The 13,770-nt window shown below is 42.6% G+C and overlaps 1 protein-coding gene across 3 annotated transcripts in view; it reads left to right on the top strand.

Moving 5' to 3' along the window:
* ATG7 (autophagy related 7) overlaps positions 1-13,770 on the top strand; it is a 236,862-nt gene that overhangs the window by 35,645 nt on the left and 187,447 nt on the right. For all 3 annotated transcript variants that reach the window (XM_005870049.2, XM_005870051.2, XM_005870050.2), the window contains exon 8: positions 11,849-11,937. In XM_005870049.2, the coding sequence (XP_005870111.1) occupies positions 11,849-11,937 (89 nt within the window). The remainder of the gene's footprint in view (positions 1-11,848; positions 11,938-13,770) is intronic.

Here is a 13,770-nt window from a genome sequence, read left to right as displayed (position 1 = left end):
GCAGCCTGCCAGACCACTCTCTGTCCTTTACCATCCCCAGATCCTATGGATTTCCTGTCCTAAACTTCTCTTAGTCGGCCGCCTCTGTATTTCTTCTGCTCACCATCCCAGGCTATGCTGCTGTGATCTTTCACTTGCTTTACTGCAGTAGCTTCCTAATCATCTCTTTGTGTCTGCTCTGACCTCCCTTTAATCTGTCCCCATATTATCCAAAGCAATTCTTTGAAAAGCAAATCTGATCATGTCACTCTCCAAATAAAACTAGCAATGTCTTCTTCCCTGAACTCTAAGAATAATATCCAAATTCCTTATTATGGCACACAGACTTTCCGTGGCCTGGCCCCTGTGCAGTTCCAGCCCCAAGTCAGTCCACATTCCCTCTTGCTTTTGCACCTCGCCACACCTCAAAGGTGCTGCTGGGTGCTCTCCTGCCACAGGGCTTTTACACGCGCCTTTTGCCTGGAAAGCCCTTTTCTCTCTTCTCTTCTGCCTCTTCCACTCCACCTCCATCTCTCCCTTTTGCCCAGTGAAGTATTTGTTCTTTCTTTGGATTTAAACTTAATCATGATTCCTCAGAGAAGCCTCCCTGACCTCTGTAAAAAGGGTTGTCATACTTGCATTGGGCTCTCATAGCACTGTGTAGTTTTTCTTTGCAATATTTAGTACAGTTGTAATTGTACATTTTCTTGGGTGATCTTTGATTAATATCTTTTTCTCTCATGTAAATGTAAGCTCTGTGAGGGCGGGTACCCTATCTTTGCTTTATCACCCATTGCATCTGCATCCTGTAGTATCTTGCCTGGTGTGTAAAATACATGGAAGAATGGATGCATGTATGAGTTGTTGTGAAGATTAGAGCTCACATGTGAGGCAACTGGGTCAGTACCTGACACACAGTAGGCGTTTAATAAGTAGTAGGTCACTCTTAGTATGGCTCCTTATAGTGTTCTCTTTAATGTGAGTATTCTGCTATCTGATTAAGGCCATGTATCTTATAAAGGCTTTCCCAAATGTCCCATTTAAGTTTATGTCTAGTATAAGTCACAGACCTGCTTAGTGTTCTGCCTGGAGAAGGAATATGAGGGAGGTATGTGATTTGCAATGGGTAATTTAGAGAAGTAGTTCTTAATTTGGGACAGGGGTGGTGGTGAATAACTCCTTGAGAATTTGGTGGAAGTAATGGATCCTCGTCCCAGGAAAATACATATCTGTACACAGGTCTAATATCTAATGTCAGAGGATCCACAGAACACTCAAATCCATTCATAAGTCCTGTTTGGGTCCCTGGCTCAGAGGAAGATAAAGAGAAGGACAGGGCTTAGCCTGCCTGTGGGATCCTGTGGGATTGCTGAGATAAGGAGGGAGATGGCTCATCTCTGCTCCAAGCCAGAGTGGGGCCTTTGCATCTAAAGATACTGCTCACTGATGTCTGGAGCCTCAGCTGGCTGGGAGAGAGTGGGTACCTGCCCCCGAAGAGAATCATGATTCCTCACTGTCCTCTTAGCCAACAGCAGCTGCAGCTACTATACCCGAAGTTCTGACTGTGTGCCCAACACAGAGCTGGTTACTTATACTTGCTATTCATAATCCTTCCAACACCATGCAAAGTGAGTAGTATTGTTCCCATTTTATAGATGAGGAGAAGGGAAATGAGGTAGAGAACAGAATGACCTATTTTCATGTGAAACACCTTACCTTCTACAGTCAGAATGCTTCATATAATGGAAAAAGAAGCATCCCTTTTCTCTCCTTGGCTCAGAGCATGTTATGATAGAGTAAGAAGGCCAGATTTTGGGTCCCAACTGCAACTTCATGAGCCAAACTTTCTGAGTCTCATCTCCCTTCTCATGCACAAGTGTACAGGAATAATACCCTCTTCCTTGTAGGTGGTTGTGAGAATTAACAGATGATGGATATAAACAGGCTTTATTAAGTTTTACTCACATGTTATAATTGTTCCCACTATATTTTCTTAGAATAAGTTTGTCAGTTTTCATTTTCAAAAGAAAATTCTTTTCTTTGAACTAACTTCAATCTCCAGCTATTCTATTAAAATGGAATTTTGAGGCCCTGAGTCATGCTGCTGACTTTGCCTTTACCAAAGAAAGGCAAACTTCCTTGCCTTTTTGGATTTCAAAAATTGCTGAAGAAATTAGGACTAGTCTGTCTGCTGGAGAAGCCCTCCTAAGATTTGCAGGGTTATCAGTTCAGAAATCCCTAGACAATTCAGGAAGCTTTTACCAGTTTGCTGCTTTCTTAAAATTAAAACTCAATAGCAAATGCATCTTTGATTGGTTTTCTCTCATTTCTTGGCTGACTTATGGTTGTTAAGATGATTGCTAATGCCAAACTTTGTTACTGATAGTTAAAAACAACTGTTACATTATGACTCAATAATCATATTTATGTGTGTCTTTAGATGTATATATACACATATATAACAAACAAAACTTTAACAAAATAATACTTTACTGTGCTTATTTTCTATTCTATTCTGTTTTATCTTTTTTTGAAAAATGATAGTTATGACCCACTAAATGATTTAGGACTCACAAATAGCTCATCACCTGTATTTTGGACAATGCTGTGTACCCATTTTGAGAATACTGGCAGATAAATGAACTGTACTAGGCATGGTTTCATTAATTTTATATCTACCTGTATCTTTCTGTTTTTGAAGTATTATAAAGCTCTTCAACTATTTAAGTTTTTGGATTTTTTTTTAAAGTAAGCATTTTTGGTATTTCCTTCTAATTTTTTTCTGCCTATTTTTTAAAGACAAAGATTTTACTATATTCTGTTTTATTGTATTATCTATATATATAAAAGGCTAATATGCTAAGTGTTCGTTCAGGTAATGATGTCATGTAGCAACACCTGGCTTCCTCTCTCTAGTGACTAGCCTCCTTGTAGTTTCTGCAGCCCAGGAACACGACTTGCTTTATGGCCAGGTGGAAACACTTTACACTGTAATCAAATGTCTGTGAAGTGTTTTCCCGTGCTTCATCTCATTTGATCCTCACAGAAGTCCTGGAGTAAGTAGATAGGAGACTCTGTGGAATCCTATTTTCTTTTCATTAGCTGGAAAACAGAGATTTAGAAAGCTTAGAAACTTGACCCATCTGAAAAAGAAATGGTGGACCTTGAAAATGACTTCAGGTTTTCTCACTGCGCAGAATATAGTCAAACACTGCTGCAGTTAAATATTTTACCCTTTGTTCTCCCTGTGTGATCTACAATAATAATCTGCTTCATGTTGATATTTACTGCTGTGTTGCTGACAATTACCTGAAAGAGAAGTTGGGGTAATTCACTGGGCTGGAAAAGTTTAGCTAAATCAGAAAGCTGGTCTAATTAAGCAAATTTGTTCTTTATCTATAAAAGGCTAAGTTGGCTTGCACATGCGTGATACATATAAAGCTTTCTCTGGCGCCAATTGCACATGTGTGTTTTCATCTGTCATTGTCAATCGTGAATTTGGTTGACACTTCTATTATAGAGAAAAGGCAAATAGCAATATTAAAATATTTCTTCTAATTAATTTCCGTTCAGTGTGCACGAATTCGTGCACCAGGCCACTAGTTTTAGCATAATAGTATTATGCTCTATATCAACATCCTTTTAAATTGATACATTTGATAATTTTATCAAATTTTACATTTATATTTTTTATACTTATTTACTATTAGGAGCTTCTTTGTGCATGAAATTCCTCCCCTCCTTCCTATTTTGAATTATTTTCTTACACTTCTAGATGTAGAATTACTGGGTTGAAGAGTTTGAACATTTTAAGGCTTATAATCAAAAGTTATCCATTTGACAATTGGCTTTTGGGGCTAGGGGACCCTAATTTTGTAGTGTTTGCTTATTTCATGGTGTCAGTAATCCCATCACAGCCAATTTCAAGCCACCATTGTGAAGTCACATTATTTGGAGATGGGAAGAGAAAGTAGGCTCTCGCAAACTGTCTCTAGCACACCACTGCTTATAACTATTGCCCCAAATTGCCAATTTTCTCTCTTTCCAACAATGTACCCTTATCAGCATTGAATGTTGTATATATTTGGTCAGTTGAAAATGAGCATTGTTTAAGTTCTTCTTTCCCTCAATAAAATGTTGATTCCACTTACAAGTCATGGTGGCACCATATTGTTACAACAAATAGTTCTTGTGTTTGCATTAAAAACAGCCTAAATAGTTACCCCATTGCCAATCTTTTTGGAAAGTTTGTTTGAGTCTTCTGTTTTCTTCAAAGCAGTTACTGAAGATGGGATGTTTGGGAAATGTTTTGTAATTTCAAAAACATTAGGCCTTAATTCTAGGGCTTTAGAATCTTTAAACAAGAGCAATAGCATTGGTATGCTTTTAGTGGGCTCTTCACTTAGCGATCTTTGCATCTTGGCAGTCGTCTGTTACATCACCGGGCATTAGAGATTTGAATAATTTTCTCACACTTTCAAAACATGTAATTTCTTTTGTGCATTTTCTGTTATAGCAAATGTTTAGGTAATAGCCATTTGTCATGTTTTATGGGATTAGGGTAAAAATTTCTCAAAGACACTCAAGCTGACAATTTCCCTCCTTCCCTTTCTCATGTTGTACTTTTCCAGCACATTGCTGAGTGGATCATAGACAGATCATGACTGGACCACTTCAATGAGTTGTATGCTCTCAGCCAAGTAGAAAAAAATATTTATTTCATAAACCTTTTAAACAAAGTATTTTTCCAATTACATTTTGCTTCTTTCTACTGATTTGTATCATAAAAGGAAGTGATTTGTACAAGTTCACACAATGAATTTGCAGCAGAGCCAGTTCTAAAACCCAGAACTCCTTGTTAATGATCATTTCTGATTGCCATTTAAAAAATTTTTATTGATTACCCAGTTCAGCTGGCTTGCTAGCATTGTGCTGACTAATTTCTATAATAGCTGAGCTTCCTGATTTAGTTTCTAAAGCACTTAACAGGTTTTGGAGTCACTTTAAAAAAAATCAAAGGATTATTAACTGATGTTCAGCCTAGTGTCAAATGAATCCTGTCATTTTTCTGTCCAGATGCTTGCCTCATGTGAGTAGGAGGGTTACTTCAAAGCATTTTCACGCTGACCTCCTTTTATGGGTAAGTGATAGATTTCTCTTCAGCAGTTCATTCCTTTTCTGTAGCTCATCTTAGGTCATGTTGCTCTGAGAACTTATTCCTGATCTTTTCTGCTCAAAGAAAAAAGATTTCTTTTTGTCTTACCTTCCTATCTCATTGTCTTTGTATTTAGTGTCAGAAATATGCTCATTCTTTGAAATTAGGCATCCATTTGTAGTATCTACACTAATAAAAGACAAAGATGCTAATGGACCATACCTTCGCTATGCCCTAAGCCACGCCCACCAGCCAATCAGAGCAACTATAAGCAAATTAACCCAACCAAGATGGCGGCTGGCAGCCATGGAGCTGGAGCAAGCAGGAGGCTTCGTTGCCCAGGCGATGGAGGAAGCCAAGCTTCCCGCCAGCCCTGAGCCAGCTGTGGCCTCCGCTCATGGCAACAAAGTTTCAATTATAGAAGACAAATAAATCCCAGATACCTGCTTCCAGCCAGCCTCCACTGGGAGCTTGTTGGCTGGTGGTTGTGGCCAGCCTACAAACAGCCATCAACCCCTCACCCAGGCTGGCCAGGCACCCCAGCGGGGACCCCCACCCTGAAGGGGCTGTGGCCAGCCTGCAAACAGCCATGAGCCACTTACCCAGGCTGGCCATACCCTCATCGGGTGAGGGTCCCCGCTGGGGGGCTTGGCCAGCCTGCAAACTGCCATCAACCACTCACCCAGACTGGCCAGGCACCCCAGCAGGACCCCCACCCCCGAAGGGGGTGTGGCCAGTCTGAAAACAGCCCTCAGCCCCTCACCCAGGCTGGCCAGGCACCCCAGCGGGGACCCCCACCCTGAAGGGGCTGTGGCCAGCCTGCAAACAGCCATGAGCCACTTACCCAGGCTGGCCATACCCTCATCGGGTGAGGGTCCCCGCTGGGGGGCTTGGCCAGCCTGCAAACTGCCATCAACCACTCACCCAGACTGGCCAGGCACCCCAGCAGGACCCCCACCCCCGAAGGGGGTGTGGCCAGTCTGAAAACAGCCCTCAGCCCCTCACCCAGGCTGGCCAGGCACCCCAGCGGGGACCCCCACCCTGAAGGGGCTGTGGCCAGCCTGCAAACAGCCATGAGCCACTTACCCAGGCTGGCCATACCCTCATCGGGTGAGGGTCCCCGCTGGGGGGCTTGGCCAGCCTGCAAACTGCCATCAACCACTCACCCAGACTGGCCAGGCACCCCAGCAGGACCCCCACCCCCGAAGGGGGTGTGGCCAGTCTGAAAACAGCCCTCAGCCCCTCACCCAGGCTGGCCACGCGGGGGGGGGGGGGGGGGGGGGGGGGGGGGGGGCGCCCCCCCCCCCCCCAGTGCACAAATTTTTGTGCCCCGGGCCTCTAGTATAATATAACATTCTAATTTATATACTTTAAGTACCACTTGGTCCCAACTCTACATTTGCAGATGATAAAGCATAGACCTAGAGAATATTTGATAAACTAGAACTTATCCACTTCATTTCTCTACCAGTTAATAAAAGATAACTTTGTTACTGAAGATAGATAACTATGTAATGGTGATAGATTGAACTGAACAAATAGGTGAGTTAAGTTATTGCAATAGAGTTTATTTACATTGTGTTATAGTCACTATTTGTAGAGTGCTTGCCTATGTCTTTGCTAAGTGCAGGTGAGAGTTATCCTATAGATGAGAAAACTAAGGCATAGAGAGGTTAAATAAATTGTCCAAGGTTAAATGAGAGTAACTCAGGACATTTGTTAAGAGCCCAGGTTTATGGAGTCACATTTGAAAATTGAAACACAAAATCTCTATATGAATGGCATTTTCTGAATTGATGCTGTGTAGGTTCTTCCTAAATAAATTGAGTAGCCTTTAGACACCCTATAAAATTGAACCTTAGTAATATTATCTGTCTTGTTTTGTAACCTATGTAGGATTTTTTTTCTCTTTAATGTTCTTTGAAGTTCTATAATTCTGGAGCTCGAAGGAATCCCTTTAGATAAAATGATTCAACTCCTTTATTTCAGAGGCGAGGAAAGAATTTCGCCAAGATCTTAAAATCAATGAGCTGCAGGATTAGAATACATACTGCTCCAGCCAATGTGTGTGTTTTTTTAATTGCATTAGGCCATTTCTTTTCTAACCCATTTCAAATGTTAGAGAAATAGAAAGCTAATTTCTTTCTTCTCTCCCCTTTTCTTGCTGGGTAACAGAGTTGTAAATGCCCTTGATTTTTTTTTTAAAAATTGAAGTTTAAGCGATGATAACTTTTGTAGTTTATCCAGCATATACCCTCTGTTACAACTGAATCATGGGGAAAATAATAGTACCTGCTTCATAGAGTTGTAGTGAGGATTAAATGAGATGGTACTGAACATGAAAAGTCTGAACATGGGCATTTCTGCTAACAACATTCTTAGTGATTCCAAATCTTTAGTGATGAGACTAGTCATCTATACTAATAAAAGGATAATATGCTAATTAGACTGGACATCTTCCAGATGTCCTTCTAGACAAAGCCACAGTGGCGGGGCCGAGGCAGACGCAGGTAGGGGCGGTCAGGCCAGCAGGGGAGAGCAGTTAGGGGGCGATCAGGCCAGCTGGGGAGAGTAGTTAGGGAGCTATCAGGCCGGCAGGGGAGAGCACTTAGAGGGACGATCAGGCCAGCAGGCGAGAACAGTTAGGGGGCAATCAGGCCGGCAGGCAGAGGCTAGGGGCAGTCAGGTCAGCAGGCAGAGGTGGTTAGGGGCAATCAGGCCAGCAGGCAGGCAAGCGGTTAGGAGCCAGCGGCCCTGGATTGCGAGAGGGATGTCCCGGATTGGAGAGGGTGCAGGCCACGCTGAGAGACCCCCCTCCCATGCACGAATTTCATGCACCAGGCCTCTAGTCCTATATAATAAAAGCCTAATATGCTAAGTGTTCAGTTGTCCTGTTAGCCATTCAACCAATCAAAGCATAATATGCTAATGATATGCTAAGGCCACTCACCTGCTTGCTATGATGTGCACTGACCACCAGGGGGCAGACGCTCAACGCAGGAGCTGCCCCCTGGTGGTCAGTGCACTCCCACAGGGGGAGCACCTCTCAGCCAGAAGCAGGGCTCACGGCTGGCGCAGAAGCAGTGGCGGGAGCCTCCCCTGCCTCCAAGGCAGTGCTAAGGATGCCTGACTGATGGCTTAGGCCTGCTCCCTGTGGGCTCCCAAACTGTGAGAGGGCACAGGCCAACCTGAGGGACCCCCCCCTCCCCCCGCCAAGTGCAAGAATTTCATGCACTGGGCCTCTAGTCTGTCTGTATAAAATGCCTGAGTAATTCAGATAAACAACACTGAGGCCTGGAGGAACTGACTAATTTTCCCTAGGTCACTCATTGACATAGGGGCAGTCCTCAGAATAGTCTCTGCAAGTTCTATTTTTAAAAGTTTTCTAGATACTAATGCTATATCTTCCCATGGAAAAAGAAATCTCAAATAAAGGTATTCTGTATTTCCTGAAAGGATGGCCATACCTATGAATCTGTTTATATTGAATTAAATATGCATCTGTTTGCATTTAATACATGAAAATCTACTAGACAAAACACTTCAGTCTTGGGAATAAGAAAATTTATAGTGGAGAAGGCAGCCAATATTTTTAAGAATACCTTTGAAATAATGCAGTAATTATCTGATAAGACAATAGTAAGACATTTCCAGAGATTTATTGAGCTCATATGAAGACTATTTAATTGTTATTTAATAGAAAATAGAAAAAAGTTGTGGTACATCAATACAGTGGAATGCCATTCAGCCACTACTGACTGGTTGTAGAATGACATTAGTATGAAAGAGAGTTCATAGTAGAATAATAGATACAAAACAGTATTTTTAGCATGATTCCATTTTTGTTTAAAAGTTGTAATAATTAAAATATATTTATGTAAAGAATAAATGGAAGTTATACACCAAGGTGGTGTTTCTCTCTGGATGGTGGCGTTGTGGCCTTCCTTCTTTCCTTTCCTCTCTCTCCTTCCTTCCCTCCCCCTTCCCTCCCTTCCTTCTCTTACTTTCTGTCTTTCTGCTTTTTTTCATGTGAATATTGGTTAAGCTCCTTCTTTGTGGCTGACACTGTACTCAGCACTGTGGTAAATAAGTGGAAGTGTTTGGGCTGATCCCATTCTTAGGGAAATAACTGGATCTAGAGTAATCAAAAGTTTATCTGCCATGTTTCTGTTTAACCCACGGGTATACCTATAAAGGACACCTGTGGGTTAACTTACGGTTCTCTGCCAGCTATCTTTCCTTCCTCCTTCCTTTCATCCTTCCACTTATCATCCATCCATCATTTAGGCATCCATCCATTTATCTATCCATCTGTTTTCATCATTCAATAAGCATTCACTAAGTATCTGCAATGTATCTATGAACTGATCATGGAAAGATGAAGAAGATACTCTTCTCTAGATGCTCATTGTCGTGTGTGTGTGTGTGTGTGTGTGTGTGTGTGTGTGTGTGTGTGTTTTAAAGATGTTTAGAGAGAGAGGAAGGGGAGGGAGAGAGGAAACATGGGTGAGAGAGGAACATCAGATGTGAGAGTGAAACAGGATTGTTCGGCTGTCTCCCGCACACCTCCTACCGAGGATTGATTCCACATCGTGGGCATGTGCCCCAACTGAGAGTAGAACTGGTATTCCTTCAGTGCATGGGACAATACCCAAACACCCGCCAGGGCTGTCTTTTTTTTTAATAAACTTTTTATTTTGGAATAATTTTAGATTTATAGAAAAGTTGCAAAGATAGTGCAAAGCGTTCCCATAGTCCTTCACCCTGTTTTTTGGTTTTTCTAATGTTACCATCTTAAATAACCATGGTATATTTATCAAACCCGAGGAACCAACATTAATACATTACTATTAACTAAACTTGAGACTTACTCAGATTTCACCAGTTTTCCAATAACATCCTCCTTGTGTTCCAGCATCCAGTCCAGGAGACTACATTGCATTTTGTTGTCAGGCCTCCTCTCTGGTAACAGTTTCTCAGACTTTCCTTTTTATCCAATGTGTGTGTATGTGTATGTGTGTGTGTGTGTGTGTGTGTGTGTGTGTGTGTTTTATCAATATATATATTGATTTCAGAGAAGAAGGGAGAAGGGGAGAGAGATAAGAAACATCAATGATGAGAGAGAATCATTGATTGGCTGCCTCCTGCACGCCCCTACTGACGATCAGCCATAACCCAGGCATGTGCCCTGACCGGGTTTCTAACCCTGACTTCCTGCATCATAGATCAATGTTCAACCACTGAGCCACACTGGCCGGGCTAATGTTGTCTTTTTTATTATTAGACTAAGGTTACGGGTTTTTGGAAAGAATACCACTGAGGTGAAACACCCATTTCATCACATCATGTCAAGGGGTACCTGATATCCACATAGCATCCCTGGTGGTGTTAAACTTGATCACTTGGTTAAGTAGTGTTTGCCAGGTTTCTCCACTGCAAGGTTACTATATTTTCTTTGGATGTGATTCATTAACTCCAACTGCTCTCACTGAGGAGAAGGATTAAGCTCTGCTTCTGGAGGGGGCATGTATCTACATCTATTGTTTGGAAATCTAAGAGGAAGACTTGTTCCTTTATCTTTACATATTTACTTATCCATCATTTATTTATATCAGAATGGTCTCATAGATATTTATTTTGTATTATAGGTTATAATCTCATATGACGTTATTTTGTTTCCCATATTGATCCAACCTTGGCCATTGAGAGTTCTTTGTTCTTTTTATCAGGGTAAAAAAACACACCACTTTTAAAAATTTATCTTTATTGTTGAAAGTATTACAGCTGTTCTCTTTGTTTTTTCTCCCATTGATCCCCTTCCCCCCACAACTGCCCCTCCCAGGCCTTTCAGTTGGCTCTGGTGTCCCCTTGACATCCCATCTTTTGTTTATTGAGCACTTCCTTCCTTTCTAATATACAAGATGCTCCAGGTTCCTCTTGTGTTTTTCCTGCCTCCGCCCTAGAATTAGCCATGTGTCCAAGGAGCCCTGATTCCTTTTATTGGAGAATGGTATTTAGAAATCAAGAGCTAGGTGCTCAGCATTTATTGTCTTTTGAGAGAAAGGAGACAGAAAAAGTGAAAATGTTATGTGTAATGTTCAAAATGCTGTGGAAGCAGAGAGAACAGAGTGACCACTTTAGGCACGGGGAGTCATCACTGAAGAAATGGTATTTGAAGTTGAGTCAAGTTTTCTAGCAGAGGTCAGAGTTGTGGGAGTAGGAATAGGAAGGAGTGGTAGGAAACATGTCAGCAATCAAGGGCATCTGACTTTCTAATTTGATCTGACTGTAGACTTACAATGACAATGATAGTGGCTCTGTGATGTTCTCTTTATATAAAAATTAGCAATTTTCACAGATTGTCTCTTTAGGAGAGGTTTTTTTCTATGTGAGCCCTGACAGTTGACAGTACTCCCTCCCTCCCTGTCTTCCTTTCAGTCTTTCTTCCTTTTAAACGTGTCTAGTTCCTACTCTCTGCCAGGCCCAGTACAAGGTACAGGAGTACAGAGAAGAATTTGATAGCTTCTGTTATCAAGAAGTTCTGTCCCCTATACCTATATCATTTTACTTCTCTTCCCTATAGCCCTTCACCAAGTGTCTCATTATTAATGCTTTTGCAGAACAGCATAAAAAATGAAGAGTAAGTATTAGCAATGTCTGTATTGTGAATCTGTATAATACTTGACTCATTCAGAAAGTCTTTTATGTTCACAGATAACAGTTGGTGTATATGATCCCTGTAACTTAGCCCAATACCCTGGATGGCCTTTGAGGAATTTTTTGGTCCTAGCAGCACACAAATGGTACAGTATTTACATGTGACTGTCTTGTCTGTCTGTCTGTCTATATGTTTTTGACAATGTGTCTGCCTATGTCTGCATTTTTTTTTCCCACTTCTGGCACACAAACCAGGTGGGAGTCAATAAATCAGTCATGATCCAATTTCCATCAGTGGTGAGCCCCTAAGCAGGCCTGTTGTGGAGCTACAGGTTGTGACCATACTGTATTAAAGATGTTTCAGAATATGGCAGGGCAAGTAGCCAGAGGTCCTGACCCTGAAATTCTTCAGTCCTCTCTTCAGCTTTCAGATAGCATTATCCTTTTGCTTCCAGCCTTCTTTTGTCCTACCCTAAAATAATTTAAAAGGAGGGTACCTAAAAGGCCAATATACATTTGAAAAGATGCTCAACATCATTGATCATCAAGGAAGTAAAATGAAATACTAATCCTATATAATAAATAGGTAATATGCAAATTAACCCTCATTCCCTCACAAGATGGCTGCCTGTGACTAGGCCGGCAGGGGTGTAGTGAGGGACGACCAAACGACTGAACAGCAGGCTGCGTGGGGTGACCAGGCTGGTGGAGGGGCCGTGAGGGGCAACCAGGCCAGCGGAGGGGGCAGTTGGGGGTGACCAGGCCGGCAGGGGGGGCAGTAAGAGGCGACCAGGCTGGCGAAGGTGCAGTTAGGGGTGACCAGGGGGGTACAGTTCGGGGTGACCAGGCCACAGGGGGATCAGTTGGGGGCGATTAGGCTGGCAGGGGGGCATTGAGGGGCGACTAGGCTGGTGGGGGAGGCAGTTGGCAACCAGGCCAGCAGGGGGGGCAGTTAGGGGCGACCAGGCCGGCAGGGAGGGTGCGGTTGGGGGTGACCTGGCCGGCAGCGGGGGGCAGTGAGGGGTGATCAGGCCGGCAGGGCGGGGGGCAGTTAGGGACAACCAGGCAGGCAGGCAGGTGAGCAATTAGGAGCCAGCGGTCCGGGATTGTGAGAGGGATGTCTGACTGCCAGTTTAGGCCTGATCCCGAGGATCAGACATCCCCAAGGAGTCCCGGATTAGAGAGGGTGCAGGCTGGGCTGAGGGACCCCCTCCCCGCCTCTTCCCTCCCCCCCATGCACGAATTTTGTGAACCGGGCCTCTAGTCATTAATAATTCACAATATCAAGTCTTGTTGAAGATGTGGAGCAATTGGAACTCTCAGACACTGCTGGAAAACTGGCAGTATCTATCACAGTTAAAAATATCCATAGCTCAGCAATTGTACTCTCAAGTATATATCATACATAAATGCTCACTCAGATACAAGCAAAACACATATCAAGAACGTTTATGGCTGGGAGGCTCACTTTGTTGGAGCATCTTCTCGTACACCAAAAGGTTATGAGTCTGATTCCTGATCAGGGCACATATGAGAGGCAACAAATCAATGTTTCTCTCTCACACTGTTTTTTTCTCTCTCCCTTCCTCACTCTCTAAAAATCAACTAAAAATAAAACATATCCTTGGACAAGGATTTTTTTTAAAAAAACAAATTTAAAAATATAGAATATATTTTTTAAAATATTTTTTCCATTGATTTTTAGGGAGAGAGGAAGGGAGAGGAATAGAGAGCTAGAAACATCAATGAGAGAGAAACATCATTGATCAGCTGCCTCCTGCACACCCCCTACTGGGGATGGATCCCACAACCCAGGCATGTGCCCTGACTGGGAATCAACTGGTGACCTCTTGGTTCATAGATTGATCCTCAACCACTAAGTCACATAGGCCGGGCTGTCGCAGCATTATTCTTAATAACCCCAAACGGGGAATAACCCGTATGTCATTCAGTAATGAAATGGAGTGGAATAAATTGTG

This window comes from Myotis brandtii, unplaced genomic scaffold (genome assembly GCF_000412655.1).
Source record: "Myotis brandtii unplaced genomic scaffold, ASM41265v1 scaffold312, whole genome shotgun sequence".
NCBI classification, from domain to species: domain Eukaryota; kingdom Metazoa; phylum Chordata; class Mammalia; order Chiroptera; family Vespertilionidae; genus Myotis; species Myotis brandtii.
This window is presented reverse-complemented; position numbering and strand designations above follow the sequence as displayed.